The sequence below is a fragment of the Engystomops pustulosus genome, chromosome 2 (genome assembly GCF_040894005.1).
Source record: "Engystomops pustulosus chromosome 2, aEngPut4.maternal, whole genome shotgun sequence".
Classification (NCBI taxonomy): Eukaryota; Metazoa; Chordata; class Amphibia; order Anura; family Leptodactylidae; genus Engystomops; species Engystomops pustulosus.
In genome coordinates, this window is record NC_092412.1 from 154,426,708 (window position 1) to 154,446,218 (window position 19,511).

Consider the following 19,511-nt stretch of genomic DNA (forward strand, 5'->3'; position numbering starts at 1 on the left):
CATTGAAGTCAATGGGAGACTCGAGCATTTTTCAAGGGGACCAAGGATCTGCACAGGGAAGCTTGGCCAAGCACCTGGGAACCTCAGAAAAGGATGGAAACACCACGGAAATGGACAGGAAACAGCAGGGGCAGCATGCATGGATGCCTCTGAGGCTGCTTAATCGCACCATTATGCCAAAACTATGGGCAACAGCATGGCAATGACAGAGTGACCGAATGAGGCTAGATAGCATCTAAAACATCCAATAATTGACCCTGACACTATAGGGGACTATGCAGAGGCAGCGGCAGCAGCGGCAGGCTAGAGAGTGTCTTGGCAACATACCCCAAATGGACTCAGGCTTAAAACCAATGGGTGGCAGAGAGGAACCAAAGGAGGTGAGCAAGAAGCGCTCAAATAATATCGGTAAATGATAAAAGTTTGCCAGTATATTTTGTGGATTACACAGCAGGGTGGCGACAAAGTTAACAAGTTTGATGAGGAAGCCATGAAAACAACCCAAAATTCTGCCTGACACAGCTCGTTTGATAAGGGGACCATGTATGGAGGCAGTGAACTAGTAGTAGATTAAAGGTGCTGCAGTTAAAACTATGTTAGTTGGATCTTGGGATGGAGCTGGCGCTCCGCTGCCAGGCGAGCTTTCGCCAATCCAAGCCCCTGTCTCTAGGCTACTCCCCAAACAGCACTTTTAAGAACCTTTTGTATAAGATCAAGTGTAGTAGCGTTCTTATAAGTTTAGGATATGGCGGGTGAGGGGAATGTAAACAGATGCGCAAGAAACGCTGAAATAATATTGGTAAATGATAAAAGTTTGCCAGTATATTTTGTGGATTACACAGCAGGGTGGCGACAAAGTTAACAAGTTTGATGTGGAAGCCATGAAAACAACCCAAAATTCTGCCTGACACAGCTCGTTTGATAAGGGGAAGATGTATGGAGGCAGTGAACTAGTAGTAGATTAAAGGTGCTGCAGTTAAAACTATGTTAGTTGGATCTTGGGATGGAGCTGGCGCTCCGCTGCCAGGCGAGCTTTCGCCAATCCAAGCCCCTGTCTCTAGGCTACTCCCCAAACAGCACTTCTAAGAACCTTTTGTATAAGATCAAGTGTAGTAGCGTTCTTATAAGTTTGGGTTCTGGCGGGTGAGGGGAATGTAAACAGATGCGCAAGAAGCGCTGAAATAATATTGGTAAATGATAAAAGTTTGCCAGTATATTTTGTGGATTACACAGCAGGGTGGCGACAAAGTTAACATGGAAGCCATGAAAACAATCCAAAATTCTGCCTGACACAGCTCGTTTGATAAGGGGACCATGTATGGAGGCAGCTATATGGACTACTTTTGGAGGCAGCTATGGCGATGACGTGTGGAGGTAGCAATGGAGACAACGTGTGAAGGCAGCTAAAAAGACGACGTGTGGAGGCTGCTATGGAGACAATTTAATTTGGATAGTGCCTGTATGTGGCAGTCCAAAAAAGTTTTCAAACCAGAGGAGCAGGTAGCTGGTCCTCCAGAAAAATTACATAGATTGAGTGCCTGTATGTGGCAGTCCAAAAAAGTTTTCAAACCAGAGGAGCAGGTAGCCGGTCCTCCAGAAAAATTACATAGATTGAGTGCCTGTATGTGGCAGTCCAAAAAAGTTTTCAAACCAGAGGAGCAGGTAGCTGGTCCTCCAAAAAGATTAAATAAATTGAGTGCCTGTATGTGGCAGTCCAAAAACGTTTTCAAACCAGAGGAGCAGGTAGCTGGTCCTCCAGAAAAATTACATAGATTGAGTGCCTGTATGTGGCAGTCCAAAAAAGTTTTCAAAGCAGAGGAGCAGGTAGCTGGTCCTCCAAAAAGATTAAATAAATTGAGTGCCTGTATGTGGCAGTCCAAAAAAGTTTTCAAACCAGAGGAGCAGGTAGCTGGTCCTCCAGAAAAATTACATAGATTGAGTGCCTGTATGTGGCACTCCCAAAAATTGTTTAAAACAGAGGACAGGGTAGTTGGCCCTCCAGAAAAATTAAATACATAGAGTACTATAGCCAGTGCCAGTTGGCCCTGGCAAAAAAATAGCCAGTTTCCTCTGCTTTAGTGTACAAAGAGGAGGAGAAGGAGGACAATGAGGAGGAGGAGTGCATACATTATTCAGGTTCAGCTTCTTTCACCTGGTGGAGAATGGAAATGCGGAGAAATCCAGGCTTTATTCATCTTGATAAGCGTCAGCCTGTCAGCGCTGTCAGTCGACAGGCGTGTACGCTTATTGGTGATGATGCCACCAGCTGCACTGAAAACCCGCTCGGACAACACGCTAGCGGCAGGGCAGGCAAGAACCTCCAAGGCGTACAGCGCCAGTTCGTGCCACATGTCCAGCTTTGAAACCCAGTAGTTGTATGGAGCTGTGTGATCATTTAGGACGATGGTATGGTCAGCTACGTACTCCCTCACCATCTTTCTGTAAAGATCAGCCCTACTCTGCCGAGACTGGGGACAGGTGACAGTGTCTTGCTGGGGTGACATAAAACTGGCAAAGGCCTTGTAAAGCGTACCCCTTGCAAAGCTTCCGACTTCATGCTGACCAGAGAGTTTTTCAACAGGCCAAGCAGCGGGATGGTGAGGCTGATGATGGCGGCATCACCACTGACCATCTGTGTTGACTCCTCAAAGTTACTCAGCACCTGACAGATATCAGACATCCACGTCCACTCCTCATTGTAGACTTGAGGAAGCTGACTGACCTGACTACCAGTTCTGGTGGAAGTTGACATCTGGCCGTCTACAATCGCTCTGCGCTGCTGGTAAACTCTGGATAACATGGTTAGTGTTGAATTCCACCTCGTGGGCACGTCGCACAACAGTCGGTGAGCGGACAGTTGGAGGCAGCGCTGCGCTGCCCTGAGAGTGGCAGCATCTGTGCTGGACTTCCTGAAATGCGCACAGATGCGGCGCACCTTCGTGAGCAAATCAGACAGATTGGGGTATGTCTTGAGGAAACGCTGAACTATGAGATTTAACACATGGGCCAGGCATGGCACATGTGTCAGTCTGCCGAGTTGCAGAGCTGCCACCAGGTTACGGCCGTTGTCACACACAACCATGCCTGGCTTCAGGTTCAGCGGTGCCAGCCACAGATCAGTCTGCGCCGTGATGCCCTGTAATAACTCTTGGGTGGTGTGCCTTTTATCGCCTAGGCTCAGCAGTTTGAGCACCGCCTGCTGTCGCTTAGCGATGGCACTGCTGCTGTGCCTAGAGCTACCGACTGATGGCGCCATGCCCACGGATGGTAATTCAGAGGAGGAGGTGGAGGAGGGGTGGGAGGAGGAGGAGGCATAGTAGGCCTTTGAGACCTGGACCGAGGTAGGCCCCGCAATCCTCGGCGTCGGCAGTATATGACCAGCCCCAGGGTCAGACTCGGTCCCAGCCTCCACCAAGTTAACCCAATGTGCCGTCAGCGATATATAGTGGCCCTGCCCGGCAGCACTCGTCCACGTGTCCATGGTCAGGTGGACCTTGTCAGAAACGGCGTTGGTCAGGGCACAGAGGATGTTCTCTGACACGTGCTTGTGCAGGGCTGGGACGGCACATTGGGAAAAGTAGTGGCGGCTGGGGACCGAATACTGAGGGGCGGCCGCCCCCATGAGGTTTCGAAAGGCCTCGGTCTCTACCAGCCTATAGGGCAGCATCTCCAGGCTAAGCAACTCAGAGATGTGGACGTTGAGGGCTTGGGCGTGTGGGTGGGTTGCGCTATACCTCCTTTTGCGCTCCAGCGTCTGGGGTATGGAGAACTGAACACTGGTGGATGCTGTGGAGGATCGTGGAGGCGAAGATGGGGTTTTCGCACGGGAGGTGTTTGGGCCGGGGTCCTGGGCAGGGGGCTGACTAGCAGATGACACAGGGGAAGGAGCAGTGGTGTGCCCGGCCGGAGGTGAACGGGCTTGGTGCCATTGAATGGGGTGTTTAGCATTCAGATGCCTGCGCATACTGGTGGTAGTTAAGCTAGTAGTGGTGGAACCCCTGCTGATCCTGGTTTGGCAAAGGTTGCACACCACAGTCCGTCGGTCATCCGGTGTTTCTTTAAAGAACCTCCAGACTTCTGAAAATCTAGCCCTCGCCACGGTAGCGTGACTACGGGCAACATTTGGCGCTGATGCACCAGCTCTGGCCCTGCCTCTCCGTCTGGCCCCACCACTGCCTCTTCCAACCTGTTCTGCTATAGGACTCGCCTCCGTCTCAGAAGCACTGTGTTCACCCGGCCTATCAACCCAGCTTGGGTCTGTCACCTCATCATCCTCCGATACCTCAGTCTGCTCCCCCCTCGGACTTCCTGCCCTGACAACAACTTCACCACTGTCTGACAACCGTGTCTCCTCATCGTCCGACACCTGTTTACACACTTCTTCCACTACGTGAATAATGTCATCATCACCCACAGACTGCGACTGGTGGAAAACCTGGGCATCGGAAAATAGCTCAGCAGCAGCAGGACAAGTGGTTTGTGACTGTGGGAAGGGTCCAGAAAACAGTTCCTCAGAGTATGCCGGTTCAAATGCCAAATTTTGGTGGGAGGGGGCAGACTGGGGGGAAGGAGGCTGAGGTGGAGGAACTGGAGGAGTGCCGATTTCGGTGACATGGGTGGACTGCGTGGAAGACTGACTGGTGGACAAATGGCTAGAAGCATTGTCCGCAATCCACGACATCACCTCTTCGCACTGTTCTGGCCTCAACAGTGCTCTACCACGAGTCCCAGTAACTTGAGACATGATGAACCTGGGGAGTGTACCTCTGCGGCGTTCCTCTGCTCCCCCATCAGCAGGTGGTGTCTCACCCCGCCCAGGACCACAGCCTCTGACCCCTGCAGTAGTTGGACGCCCACGTCCACGCCCTCGTCCTCTACCCCTAGCCCTCGGGTTAAACATTTTCCAAATTAAAGTGTAAACTTGAAAAAAAAAAAAAATTTGTGTTTATTTTTTTTTATTTTTTTAACAAAACGATGCTATCCTATTGCTATGGCTAGTTTCTATCCTACACTGACAGCACACAACTGGATTTTGTGCTTTGCAAGATGAGTTTGAGCTATAAAATGAAATAAAGGTAAAAAAAAAAAAATCAGCAGACTCTGCCTAATTCTGCTCAAACCCCTAATAAATTGTCCCACTTTGGTGTTTGAGGTGGATATGCGTGTCACTAACAGCTAAACACAACGGTCGCAGGTCTCCCAGCAAATTCCTCACAGTATGGTACTAGCTGCACTACTAGTGCCAGCAAGCCCAGCCACAAGCAAACAAAAAAAAGGAAAATATAACGCTATTGTAGGCCTAAGTAAGCCGTTGGGGTTCTCCTATGGCTATTTTGTAGCCTACACAGAGAGCACACTGCTTTGCAAGATGAGTTTGAGCTATAAAATGAAATACAGGTAAAAAAAAAAAAATCAGCAGACTCTGCCTAATTCTACTCAAACCCCTAATAAATTGTCCCACTTCGGTGTTTGAGGTGGATATGCGTGTCACTAAGAGCTAAACACAACGGTCGCAGGTCTCCCAGCAAATTCCTCACAGTATGGTACTAGCTGCACATTCCCTATACACATCTAATAAAGTAATAAAACACAAAATCACCAGAAAAACAGCGTATTGCCGCGTCCGTAACAATCTGTACAATAACTCAGTAATATTACTGGACCCGCTCGGTGAATGCCGCAAAAACAAAACACGAAAAACTCGCCAAAAATGGCTATTTTTCATAAAATCTCTTCACAAAAATGTTCTAAAAAGTGATAAAAAAAAGTTATGTATGCCAAAATGGTATCACTGAAAAGAACAACTCAACACGCAAAAAATAAGCCCTAAACCAGCTCTGTCAACCGAAAAATATTAGCGTTATATCTCCGTAAAGATGGCGATGCAAAAACAAATGAGATTTCCTCTATATTAGTTTTTTCCAGTAAAATTGTAAAAATAAATGAAAAACTATATAAATGAGGTATCACCGTAATCGTAGTGATCTGTAGAATAAAGATATTATAGTATTTTTAGTGTACGGTGTAATATCCCCAAAAAATACAAAAAGAAAGGAAACCAGAGAGTTAATAAAATCTCATCAATAAGCTAATGGCCCACTAAAATGAAGTATTTGTAAAGTGCATCTCATTTCGCAAAAAATAAGCCCTTACATGTCCGAATTGCCAAAAAAAATAAAGATTGTATAGCCAATGCATAATCTGCTCTGAATGGCGCAGCTTTCCTTCGATGCCCTGGCGTGTGCCCATACAGCAGGTTACCACCACATATGGGGTATTATTATACGCGGGAGGGATTGGGTATCAAATTTTGTGGAGCGTTTTGGTATTTTATCCACTGAGAATTTGTAAATTTTTTGGAAAACACATTAATTTAGCCCAAAAAAATTTACTTTCAAAATTGTATCCGATTTTGTTTTAACCCCTGTAAAACAATTAAAGGGTTAACAAACTTCATAAAAGTTGTTTTACATATGTTTAGGGGTGTAATTTCTATAATGGGGTAATTTATGGGGTTTTACTTTTATTTAGGCCTTTCAAGTGACTTGAAACCTGAGCAGGTCCCTCAATAGCAGGATTTTGTTTTTTTTATGAAAATGTGAAAAATTGCACCTAACGTTCAAAACCCCATAACATCCTGCAAAAATAAGAGTATGCATAAAAAACTATGTCCACATAAAGTAGACATTTGGTGAATGTTAGTTATTAAGTTTTTTTGCTGTTATGACTATGTGTGGAAAAAGTAGAACATTTTGTAGTTCGAAAATCGAGAATTTTTCCAAATTTTCACCAAATATCTGATTTTCTGATTAAATAAATGCAAAATATACCACCAAAATTTTTCAACTAACATGAAGTACAAAGTGTCACGAGAAAACAATTTTAAAATCACTTGGATATGTTAAAGCGTTTCAAAGTTATAACCATTTATAGTGACACAGGGCAGATTTGAAAAAATGGGCTGTGTCAGGAAGGTGAAAAGTGGCTTCAGCGTTAAGGGGTTAAAATACTTGTTTACAATGTTTACCATGCGTTTGGCTGCTTTGAACCTGTTTATTTTTACTGCTAGAAGTGTAGGTAACTGTGAAACAGATTAAAACCACCAAACACATGGTAAACATTAAAAAAAACACATGCGTTTTTAACAGGTTAACCCCTTAATGACCGCCCTATCGGGATTCTACGGCGGTCATTAAGGGTACTTCTTCTGACGCGACGCCTTTCTACGGCGCCGCGTCAGAACAAGATTTCGGGACATCGGTTCAGTTTAGTGCCGGTGTCGGGCTGTGATATCACAGACCAGACCCGGCACTAACACCCGGGATCGGAAGAACTCCGATCCCGGGTGTTTAACCCCTTACACGCCGCGGTCAAGCAGGACTGCGGCGTGCAAGTGTGTCCGCCGTGGATCGGACCCCCCCGGTGTGCTTACCGGGGGATCCAATCCCTCCTGCCGCTGCCCCGGGTCCCGACGAGTGACCCGAGGCTGTCAGCTCCTCTTCTCCCCGGGTCCTGCCTTCCTGGCAGGACCCGGCTGTAAGTAACTGAGCATGCGCGGCATGCTCAGTTACTTACACTTTACACTGCAATACAAGTGTATTGCAGTGTAGAGGCTTGAATAAGTGATCGGATGATCGCTTGTTCAAGCCAAAAGGTGGAAAATGTAAAAAAGTTAAAAAAAAAAAAAAAAATTCAAACTTTTTGCATATACAGTAAATAAAACACAAAAACATACATATTTGGTATCACCGCGTCCGTATTAATCTGTACAATAAATCTAAATCAATATTGAACCCGCTCGGTGAACTACGTAAAAAAAAAACTCGGAAAACTTCCCATAATATATAATTTTCTATCAAACACCATCACAAAAAATGTTCTAAAAAGTGATCAAAAAAAGTTACATTCCCTAATATGATACGACTGAAAAGAACAACTGTTTTCGCAAAAAATAAGCCCTCAACCAGATCTGACAACAGAAAAATACAGAAGTTATGGCCCTGAAAAGTTGTCAATAGTAAAAACAATGCGATTTTCTCCAATATTGGTTTTGCTCAGGAAAATTAAGCAAAAATAAGAAAAACTATATAAATGAGGTATCACCGCAATCGTAGTGAACCAGAGAATAAAGATAAAATATTATTTTTACATTACGGTGAGCGGGGGGAAAATAAATGCTAACAATCCAAAATAAAATTGATGATTTTGTTTATGTCCCCCTTGAAATAGTTAATAAAATCTCAAGAATAAGCTTTAGACTCCCAAAATAAATTATCTATACATTGTATCTCATCCCATAAAAAATAAGCCCTCATATGTTTGTATTACCAAAAAAAATAAAAATTTATAGGTCGTACAATGTGACAATACAAATCCGCAGTGAATGGCGCCTCCATTCATTCTATACTCAGCCGTGCGCCCGTACAGCAGTTTACCGCCACATATGGGGTATCAGTACACTCGGGAGGAATTGGGCATCAAGCGTTGCAGTGCGTTTCATCATTTAATTTATTCTGAAAATGTCAGTTTTGGCCTAAATGAATGTATTTTCCAAAAAAATTCAATAGTTTCTTAATCGCAGGTCCATATTTTTTAACCCATGTGAAACACTTAAAGGGTTAATAGACTTAATAGAAGTTGTTTTACATACGTTGAGGGGTGAAGTTTCTATAGTGAGGTAATTTATGGGGTTTTACTATTATTTAGGCCTCTCAAAGTCACTTGGAAGCTGAGTTGTCCCTCAAAATGTGAGTTTTGGCAATTTTCATGAAAATAAGAAAAATCGCACCTAAAGTTCTGCACCTCATAACATCCTAGAAAAATGACAGGACGCATAAGTTATCATCCCAACATAAAGCAGATATTCTGTAAATGTTAATTATCAAACTTTTTGGGTAGTTTTACATCTTGTCTGGAAACCAGAACATTTGAAACTTGGAAAATGAAGAATTTTTACAAACTTTTGCCAAATTTTCACTTTTTTTCAGAACGAAATGCAAAACTTATCATTTAAATTTTATAACTAACATGAAGTACAATGTGTCACGAGAAAACATTCTCAAAATCACCGGGATATGTTAAAGCGTTCCGAAGTTATAACCAATTATCGTGAGACTTGTCAGATTTGAAAAATCGAGTCTGGTCATTGAGCTGAAAACTAGTGTCGGTGATAAGGGGTTAAGGGCCCTTTCCTGTTTTTTCATGTCCATTTTTTACTCCTCACCTTCAAAAATCTATAAATTTTTTATTTTTACACGTAAAGAGCTGTGCGATGGCTTGTTTTCTGCGTAACAAATTGCACTTCATAGTGATGGTATTAAATATTTCATGTCGTGTACTCAGAAGCGGGAAAAAAATTCCAAATGCAGTGAAAATGGTGAAAAAACGCATTTGCGCCATTTTCTTGTGGGCTTGGATATTACGGCTTTCACTGAGCGTTCCAAATGACATGTCTACTTTATTCTTTGGGTTGGTACGATTATGGGGATGCCAAATTTGTAAAGGTTTTATAATGTTTTCATACATTTACAAAAATTAAAACCTCCTGTACAAAATTTTTTTTTAAATTTTGCCATCTTCTGGCAATAATCACTTTTTTATTCTTTGTTGTATGGAGTTGTGGGTGGTGTCATTTTTTGAGAAATTTGATAATATTTTCAATTATACCATTTTTATGACTGTACGACCTTTTGATCACTTTTTATAGATTTTTTTTATATTTTTGAAAATGGCAAAAAAGTGCCATTTTCGACTTTGGGCGCTATTTTCCTTTACGGGGTTAAATGCATTGAAAAACCGTTAATATATTTTGATAGAACGGGCATTTTCGGACGCGTCAATACCAAATGTGTTTATGATTTTTACTGTTTATTTATATTTTACTCAGTTCTAGGGAAAGAGGGGTGATTTGAATTTTTAGGTTTTTTTATTATAATTTTTTTTTAAACTTTTTTTAATTTTTCTTTTTACTATTTTTCAGACTCCCTAGGGTACTTTAACCTTAGGTTGTCTGATCGATCCTATCATAACTGCCATACTCCAGTATGGCTGTATATGGGGATTTTCCTCCTCATTCATTACAATGTGCTATCAACACATTGTAATGAAGGGGTTAAAACTAAATAGCCTTGGGTCTTCGGAAGACCCGAGGCTACCATGGAGACGGATCGCAGCTTCCTGATGACGTCACAGGGAGCGACGATCATAGGTAGGATGGCGGCCGCCACCTTTTTGAGAGATCGTGGTGGCAATATGCAGCAAAGTCTCACCGGCTATGGAGAGGGCTCAGCCCGTGAGCCCTCTACATGCAGCTGCACACGACCGCCGCTGTGAATACACGGCGGGCGGTCGTGAACCAGTTAAAGGACTGGAAGCGGATGCTTTAAAACGTGATGTGTGGCATCACCCTAAAAAAGAGAAGAAGAGAAAGCAGGGGAAATCTAAAAATGAAGAGTTTGTCTGAGCTTTGCATCCATGCTTATAGAAAATAGTGGTGTTTAGAGATATGCTTAACTGACATGGGAAATGGTAAAATTGAACCCTATTGCAGGTTTCGGTATCGTCTTTCACTGGCAACGGCAGCTAGCATGTGAGGACCTATGACTTAGGGCAGCATGCGTTTTACCAATTATCTTAATTAAAACCTGTCAAAAACGGATGCATTTTAAAAAACGCACAGGTCTGTTATATGCAACATCAGATACATGAAAGAATAAAGATCCTTCCCTGTTTTCCTGTTTTTCAGACTATTCCCATTGGGTGATGTCTAAATTCTGACACTTGTTTTCATTAGTAAGTATAATGTCTTCCCATGTGGCTACAAGTGTTATTAAATGTATATAGTAATACACATTTTTTTACAAGATCACAAAAGTGAGTTTGTATTTAAGCAGATATATTTCGAGATCAGATCATTAATGATTTGTTTTAGATATGATCTAGTTATATGCCATAACAGTCAAGAATTGGGATACCAATTGACTTTACATACTAGGATTATTGGAAAGATTTTAAATCATATTCCACTATTACACATGGTAGATTGTAATGCAATATTAAACAATATTTAGCATATTTTAATGTTCCTGTAGCATGTTCATGTACAAACTGCAAGTGTCAGTTTGGTCAATTTGAGGAAAAGAATAACCTATTCATCAAGAAGAATATTTCTAGTTGTCCTAACTTTTTTTTCTTTACTAATGAAGGTTATAAAAAAGAGCTCAAGCTGCGCATAACAGCATTTAGAGATATGCTCAGGCATAATGTTCTGGATGTGTCTTCTAGACATTCTCTGCTACCTGAGTGGAGGGCATTGCACAAGAAAGGGAAGATAAACTGTAACCGTAAACTAATATCATGTAACCCACCCGGGGAAATCCCAGTGGGCCGGCTGGGTTGAGGCTTATACTCAGGTATCTAAAAATAATAAACTGTACTCACCTTTCTGATGCTCCACCGCAGGTCTGCTACTTGATCCACTACCACCGCCAGCGCCAGGTGCATGTGCACAGACTATGAACAGAGTTTATTATTTTATGTGCTGGCCTGGGGCTGGCTGTATACAGCGGACTGCCTGGTTATATACTGGGGGGGGGGGGGGTTGGCAAGCTGTATACTGGGGGGTGGCAGGCTGTATACTGAGGCTACTGGCTGGCTATATACTGGGGGTTGGGGCTGGTTGGCTATATACAGGGGCTGACTGGCTATATACTGGAGTGACTGTCTGGCCACAAACTGGATGCTGGCTGGCTACATACAGGGGTTGACTGTATACTCGGGGGCTGCCTGGTTATATCCTGGAAAGACTGTCTGGCTTTATACTGGGGGCTGGCCGGCTATATGAAGGGGGCTAACGGCTATATACAGGGCCAGACAGCAAATGTGTAAAGAACCAAACCCTCTAAGTCAACTTACCTCCTCTAAAATATTGTGTAGGGATAACACCAGTACTAAGAAATAGCAATAAAAATGATAGAGGAGTTTTACCAAATGTGTCTTAGAGAAAAACTGTTCAATTTGTCACAGCAACCAATAAGAGCTCAGCTATCATTTTACAAACTGCTGTTGGAAAATAAAAGCAGAGCTCTGATTGCTTGGCATGAACAACTAGAACAGACAATCCTGATAAATCTACCCAGATATCTTTAATCGTAGCATGAAAACAGGAAGGTAAAACTCACACTGTTACAAGGCATAGCCTTGGCATGGCATGGATTGACCCCCCCCCCATACATGTATAGAAATAATATCATTAGTGTCTGAGAGCAGAACTGTGTTATTGTTGCCCACAGCAACCAACCGGAGCTCAACTTTAATTTTCCCACAGTGGTCTATAAAATTAAAGCTGATCTCTGATTGGTTTCCATGGGAAACTAGAAAAGTTTTTCCTCAGATACTTCTGATAAATCTCCCCCAATATAACCCCCCCCCCCCTAAAACATTCCAACCACATGCATCCCAGGTAAGGTTTGTAAACTGCCATAGCAGAAGTACATAAGCATTTTCCTTCCCAAAAGGGGTAAAAAAAAAAGGTATGCCACACAGAGACCAAACAGAAGGGGAGGTCCATATCCAGCTTGCCCCCAGCATGCGTTTCTGAGAAAATTTCTTTGTCCCTCCTTCCCCTGATGAGCATCACAGTGAATATGGACCCCACTCCTTTTTAGGCTTCCTGTTTGACCAACAAATGGCTGTTTACAAACCTTACCCGGGATGAACATGGCAAGTATGTTTTAGAGGGATCTATATAATTCATTAGGTACTCTGTATATATTATTTCTTTACCAGTATGGGAGGCTATGTGACTTGTAATACAGTGATTTTTACCTTGACATTTTTGTGCTACCAATAAAGATGTAATTTTATTGCTATTTCTTATCTTTCTACTTTTCAATATTTTTGGGGTGGTATTTTATTGGAATTACTGTCAAAGTAGAAAATGCTGGATTAAAACGGATTCCGTCACCATGATTTATCTATCCTAGCTAATGGCTATGTTATCTAGAGTTATGCACACATATGCCACTCATAGCTTTGTTTTTATTGTTCGGTTGCTCCTTCCATGCCAAAAGTTAAAGGGGTTTCCACAAAAGAAAATTCTCAAATCTCAATCCCCTGGTGATGTTTACAAAATTAATATCATTTTAACCCCTGCCTTTACAATTTTACTCAGTTTTATTGCTCTTTTAGCTCCTGTGTGCCTGCCTCCCCCTTCCCCTGGATCACTTATCTCTTTGTAGTTTGTAGCTTGCACCTTCTCTCTGCTCACGATGTGCTGGCAGGAATTGAATCAGTGTGAGCTCCGTGCTGGGACTGCAGGGGGTGTGGCTACAGGCACAGAGCAGAGAGAGACAGAAATTTCAACTCCACGTTGTCACGCAGGAATCCATAATGGCTGCCCGACCCTAAGACAGAAGTTATAGGGTCATGTCTGAGCAACTGAAATTGTGTACACCAGGGCTGCTATCCATGACCTACTTCCTTCTAAAGCATGCTTTATAAAATATGCTAATGGTGGGTGTTTCCAGGGCCCCTCAGTGCTGCAGATTCACAGGTTGTTTATAATAAGTGTCAGGCTCCAGGGGTAGTGGACCCACTGGACCACCGCGAACAATGACGTAAGCCGACACCTGGGTCCGGAATCTAAGTGTCACCTGATTTTCACCAGAGGCCACCGCAAAGCGGGTTGGACTTGCTGCGGGGTGGTACCACCAGGTCGTTCCACAGGTGCAACTACACTCACAAGGTGAGCTACACGGATGTTAGGCAGAATCGTAGTCGGGGACAGGCAGGAGGTCAGGCTGGGCAGCACTGGATCAGAGTAAGGCAAGGGTACAAGCTTTTTAAATGGCACAAAAACCGTTTACCTCACACCGTCTTTATGTCTAGGACCTCTTTTACCTCGAAGACATTGGTAGAGTCAGCCTCAGGAGCAGGAGGAGAAACTTGCTGGGAGAAGCAGTTCAGGATGACTGGCTTGAGTTGAGATACATGGAAGGAGTTTGGGATGCGCATGGTGGGAGGAAGGCACAGCTTGTAGGCCACAGGATTGATGCGGCTAAGCACCTCGAAAGGACCCAGGAATCGTGGACCAAGTTTGTAGCCAGAGATCTTTAGCCTGACATACCTGGAGGACAATCAGACTTTGTCACCTGGAAAGAAGCTAGGAGGAGGCATGCGCTTCTTGTCAGCCTGGAGCTTGGTTCTGGCAGAAGCCTGTAACAAGGAAAAGCGAGTCTGCTCCCAAATGGACTTCAGATCCTGTACCAACTCCTCAACAACAGGGACGTCTGAGGACTCAGGCAGGGGAAGAGGAGAGCATGGATGCAGTCCAGAGTTGATAAAAAAATGGAGCGGAGCCGGCAGATGCTGAATCCAGGGAGTTATAAAAAAACTCCGCCCATGGCAACAGAGTGGACCAGTCGTCCTGATGCGCAGACAAAAAATGATGGAGATAGCAGCCCAGAGTCTGGTTAACTTTCTCTACTTGTCCATTGGACTAAGGGTGGTATGCAGAGGAGAAATACAGCTTTACCTGAAGTTGACTGTGCTCAGGAGGTCCATGTAGCCGGAAGATGTGGGTGAAGAACAGGCCGGCAAGGCGAGGGGCAGGTAGCAGACCTGGCAGAGGCACAAAATGGGACATCTAGGAGAACAAGTCAGTTACCACCCGGTACCAGTTATGATGGTATTCCCAGAGGAGGATGGAAGATCCGTAATGAAGTCCATTGCCATGTGAGATCATGGGCAGCTGGGTATCGGTAATGGCAGTAGTAGACCAGCTGGTGAGATGGCTTATTACGAGCACAGGAAGTGCAGGAACTCACAAAATTCTGTACATCTTTGACCAGATCAGGCCACCAACAGTAACGGGAAATAAGGGCTACAGAGCATTGCACTCCAGGGTGTCCAGCCACACGAGAGTAATGTCCCCAAGTCAAGAGGGCATCAGCCTTGACATTCTTCTCAGCAGGATGGAAGTGAAATAAGAGGTTAAAATGTGAAAAGAAGAGCGACCAGCGGGCTTGCCTTGGGTTGAGGCATTGAGCAGTCTGGAGATAAAGGAGATTCTTATGATCAGTATAGACGCAGACCGGATGGTAAGCTCCCTCCAGAAAACAACACCATTCTTCCAGAGCAAGTTTAATGGCCAGTAGTTCTCTATCTCCTATGGAGTAATTCCTCTCTGTGAAGGAGAAAGTCTTAGAGAAAAACCCGCAAGTAAGAATTCAGCCTTTAGGCCCTTTTTGGGTGAGCATTACCCCAGCTCCTACTGAGGAAGTATCAACTTTCAGATGGAAAAGCTTCTCTGCATCAGGCCGAGGGAGAACTAGGGCTGAGTCCAAGGCAGACTTTAATTTACAGAAGACTTTTTCAGCTGGCAGAAGCCAGAGTCAGGGACTGACGTCCTTCTTGGTGAGCGCCACAATAGGAGACACAAGAGAGGAGAAGTGCAGGATAAACTGCCAGTAGTAAGTCGCAAAGCCCAGGAATCTCTGCATTGCACGCAGTCCTACTGGGCATGGTCATTGAAGAAAAGCAGACAACTTAGCAGGATCCTTCTGTAAACCTCTGTCAGAGATAATGCAGCCAAGAAAGGGAAGACTCTTCTGATGAAACTGACATTTTTCAAGCTTGGCATAGAGGTGATTGACTCTTAGACGGGTGAGGACTTGGCGTACATGGGACCGATGGGACTCTATGATATTGTCAAAATAGACCACGACATAGGTATAAAGCAGGTCTCTGAAGATGTCGTTGACGAATTCCTGAAAGATGGCTGGTGCATTACAAAGTCCAAACAGCATAACCAGGTACTTGAAGTTTCCTTCACGAGTATTAAAAGCGGTCTTCCACTCATCTCCCTTGCGTATACGGATGAGGTTGTAGGCCACACAAAAGTCCAATTTGAAGAAGACCTTGGCCCCACGTAGGCGGTTAAACAGCTCAGTGATCAATGGAAAAGGATAGCAGTTCTAAACGGTGACCTTTTTAAGACCACAGTAGTCGATAGATGGATGGAGTGACTTATCCTTTTTGGTCACAAAAAAAGAAGCCTGCGCCACCAGAAGAAAAGGATTTATGTATGAACCCCCTCTGCAGGTTCTCTTTGATGTAGTCCAACATTGCTGCGGTTTCGGGCACAGAGAGTGGGTACACCTGACCGCAAGGAGGAGACTTACCCAGCAGCAGATCAACAGGGCAGTCATAGGGACGGTGCAATGGAAAAATCTCGGCTTGCTTCTTCAAAAAGACGTCTGCAGTCCTGATAGCAAGCTGGGAGACCCTCCAGAGGCTTGTGGACCACAGAAGAGACCATGAAAGGTACTGGATGAGGAACCACCATGCAGCGAGACTGGCAATCAGATCCCCAATGAAGAATTTCCCCCGTCTTCCAGTTAAGCACAGGTGCGTGGAGCTTCGGAATGCCCAACAGGAGGAAAGATGTGGACCAAGGTAGCACATAGAACAAGAGTCTCTCTTTATGTAGTGCCCCGATTTGCAGGAACAAAGGCTCAGTGCGGTACCGGATCGGAGAGAATTTGGCCACTGACAGAGGAGATGACCAGAGGCTTCTTGAGGCAGACCATAGGGTGGTGATGTCGGAAGACCAGAGAGACATCCACAAAGTTTCAGACGTGGAGAAGCTTTGTTATCACCTAGGGATGCTTCTTCCAAGAACTCTAGGTGCAAGCGCCTCCTGGACGCTGAGGACAGAGTGGTCAGGTCTGAAGGAAGTATTCCAGGCTGGCATAGAAGAGGCAGAGGTTCTCCTGACATTGCCTGGAACGTTCCTAAGAAGACAGCCAAGCTCTGTCCACCTGCATCAGTTCCTCTGCAGCTGTCACAGCCGGAGGCTGAAGCGGTCTTTGGAAGGCAGGAACCAAGCAAGGCAAACGTCGAACCCGGACTTGCACTTGTTTGAGACGTAGCTCCTCAGAGCGCTCCATAAACTGGATATCTATCCGAGTGGCCAGCGAGATGAGTAGACGGCAGGTCACATGCAGACAGCATGTCTTTAACTTGTCCCAAAAGTCTCTTTTTAAAGGTTGCAGTCAGGGCTGCGTCGTTCCAGGCTAGCTCAGAGGCCAGGGTATGGAACCGAACCGCATAGTCACCAACAGTTAAGTCCCCTTGAAGCAGGTTCAGCAGTGCCGTGTCAGCTGAAGACGCCCGTGCAGGTTCCTCAAAGACAGACCGAAACTTAGCAAAGAAGGAGGTTAGACCATTCCGTGACAAATCGAGTTGGCATTAGCTCAATGTGCACTGGGTGATAAAGCCTCTGCACAACTTCGGGTCCTCATCTTACTTGTAAGGCATGGAAAGTCTCAGCCTAGGTTCAGCGGCAGGCAGGCGGACCAGAGTAGCAGTAGGAGCTGCAGGAATCCGAGGCTGTTGCTGAGTGCCGATCAACTGCTGCAGCATGGAGGTGACTTGTTCGAGCTGTTCACCTTGCATGGAAATCTGCCGGGACTGCTAGACCACAACGGTGGTAAGATCAGCCAGTTTAGATAGCAGAATCTTGGCGGGTCCATGGCCATATCTTACTGTCAGTCTCCAGGGGTAGTGGACCCACTGGACCACCGCCAACGATGACGTAAGCTGACACCTGGGACCGGAATCTAAGTGGCACCCGGTTTTCACCAGAGCCCGCCACAAAACGGGTTGGATTTGCTGCGCGTGGTACCACCAGGTCGTTCCACAGATGCGACTTTGTCCGCGGTGGCAGCCAAGGCGAGGTACACAGACGTTAGGCAGAATCGTAGCCGGGGACGGGCAGGAGGTCAGGACGGGCAGCATGGGATTGGGGACATCCAACAGGTCAAGGCAGGCGGAAGAGGATCAAACACGGAACCGGGGTCACAACGGAAAAGCAACAAACAGACACTAGGCAAGGGTACAAGCTTTTTCAACGGCACAGAGCCCTTCTCTTCCTCCTCCTTCTGCCACTGTAATATAACAGCAACAGGAAGTGCAGGGGGAGGGGAGATCTTCTCTGCTGATTGTAATAGACTTTTAAAAGACATCACTGAGGGGACCTGGAAACACCCATCAGAGCCCCTCAGACTCATTAGCATTATTTTAATAGTTGATCTTTTGCAGGAAGGAGGCCATGGATAGCAAATAGAACATGATTACCACAGACACTGTGTCTGGATCTATGGGTAACTTTCCCTGGTTTATCATGCTGGATTGTGATGGTAGATTTTCTTTAAGGATTTCTTTAAGATGGTGGTATGTGCATAAAAATGTTTAAAAAGTCATCAAATATTCTTAAACAGTATGATGAATATAAAAACTTGATTAAAAAAAATTGGGCCTTCAGTTGTCATATTATCACTTGCCTGAACCTGGCCTCTTAAAGGGTCCAACAGGAAAGTTGCTCACTGTCATCTCTACAGGTAATGGGTTGTGCACAGTGCAAAAAGAAAGAAGAAAATGCAGGGGATGAAAATGCAGAGAACCTTTCAAGCCAATGCCATCACCCAGACCTTCAAACAACATTCCACAACCAAAACATTGGCATTTCTCCTAGCAAATCAATATGTGTAGTCGGAGGACCCTTCTTGGGTGGAGGACAGAGGGGAATAGGTGTCACTGGATCCTCAGGTAAGGTGAATAAAGGGAGACTTCTTTAACTAAAAGTAATGTGCTAACACGGGCAGCAGAGTAGCTCATTTTTAGAATGTGAAGTAGACACTCTGTTTGATGATGTGGAAATATCCACTCGCCATCATTACTGAAATATTTCTCTTCTTCACCTTCTCTTAGGAGCAACAACCTTTGTGGCCCTGTATGATTATGAAGCTCGGACAGAAGATGACCTAACCTTTGCGAAAGGGGATAGATTCCATATTATAAACAATTCGTATGTAACTAGAGAATTTTTAAAACAAAAATGATTAAAAGATTTTTCACATTGTCACTTTCTGTTACACAATAATATTTGTGTATAGACTTAAGAAATGATGTCCTATATGTTTTTTTTTTTTTTTTTTTTTACAAATAATGATTATTAGTTATACAGAATTTTATACACCATTGACACTTAAAGGAAACCCACCACTTCCGATGGTTGGTATAAGCAGCAAATGCCGTGCACCAGCTCAGGGTGAGCTGGCTGGTGCCGGCACTTACTTTTGTTATTTTTTTAAACCGATATAAAGCGTTTAAACGCTTTATATACGAAGTGGCTGCACCGCACCGTGGTACGCGCTCGGCGCACCATGCGCGCGACCACTTTGTGCACCTAAATAGGAAGTGGTAGCGCGCATGGTGCACCGAGCGCGGACCACGGTGCAAGAAGGTACTTGTATATAAAGATTAATAAAGCGTTTAAATGCTTTATATCAGTTTAAAAACATAACGAAAGTAAGTGCCGGCACCAGCTCGCCCTGAGCTGGTGCATGGCATTTGCTGCTTATACCCACCATCGGAAGTGCTGGGTTTCCATTAAAGTGAAAGTAAGCATTTAATATGTTCCTTTTTTATCGTAATTTGTAGGTGGTGTA

The 19,511-nt window shown here is 44.5% G+C and overlaps 1 protein-coding gene and 1 long non-coding RNA gene across 7 annotated transcripts in view; one reads left to right on the top strand and one right to left on the bottom strand.

The window, feature by feature from the left end:
- LOC140118736 (uncharacterized) overlaps window positions 1-19,511 on the bottom strand; it is a 150,615-nt gene that overhangs the window by 35,394 nt on the left and 95,710 nt on the right. The gene's annotated exons all lie outside the window — the stretch shown is intronic.
- The window catches only part of FGR (FGR proto-oncogene, Src family tyrosine kinase), a 90,694-nt gene that overhangs the window by 17,100 nt on the left and 54,083 nt on the right, over window positions 1-19,511 (top strand). Inside the window, exons 2-5 of one of the 4 annotated variants that reach the window (XM_072137010.1) lie at window positions 10,745-10,791; window positions 11,284-11,411; window positions 18,402-18,609; window positions 18,772-18,868. In XM_072137010.1, coding sequence (XP_071993111.1) covers window positions 18,405-18,609; window positions 18,772-18,868 — 302 coding nt within the window. In that variant the 5' untranslated portion in view covers window positions 10,745-10,791; window positions 11,284-11,411; window positions 18,402-18,404. Of the gene's footprint in view, window positions 1-10,744; window positions 10,792-11,283; window positions 11,412-12,082; window positions 12,169-18,401; window positions 18,610-18,771; window positions 18,869-19,511 lie in introns of those variants that run through there. The other 3 variants (XM_072137009.1, XM_072137011.1, XM_072137008.1) reach the window with 3 other exon arrangements.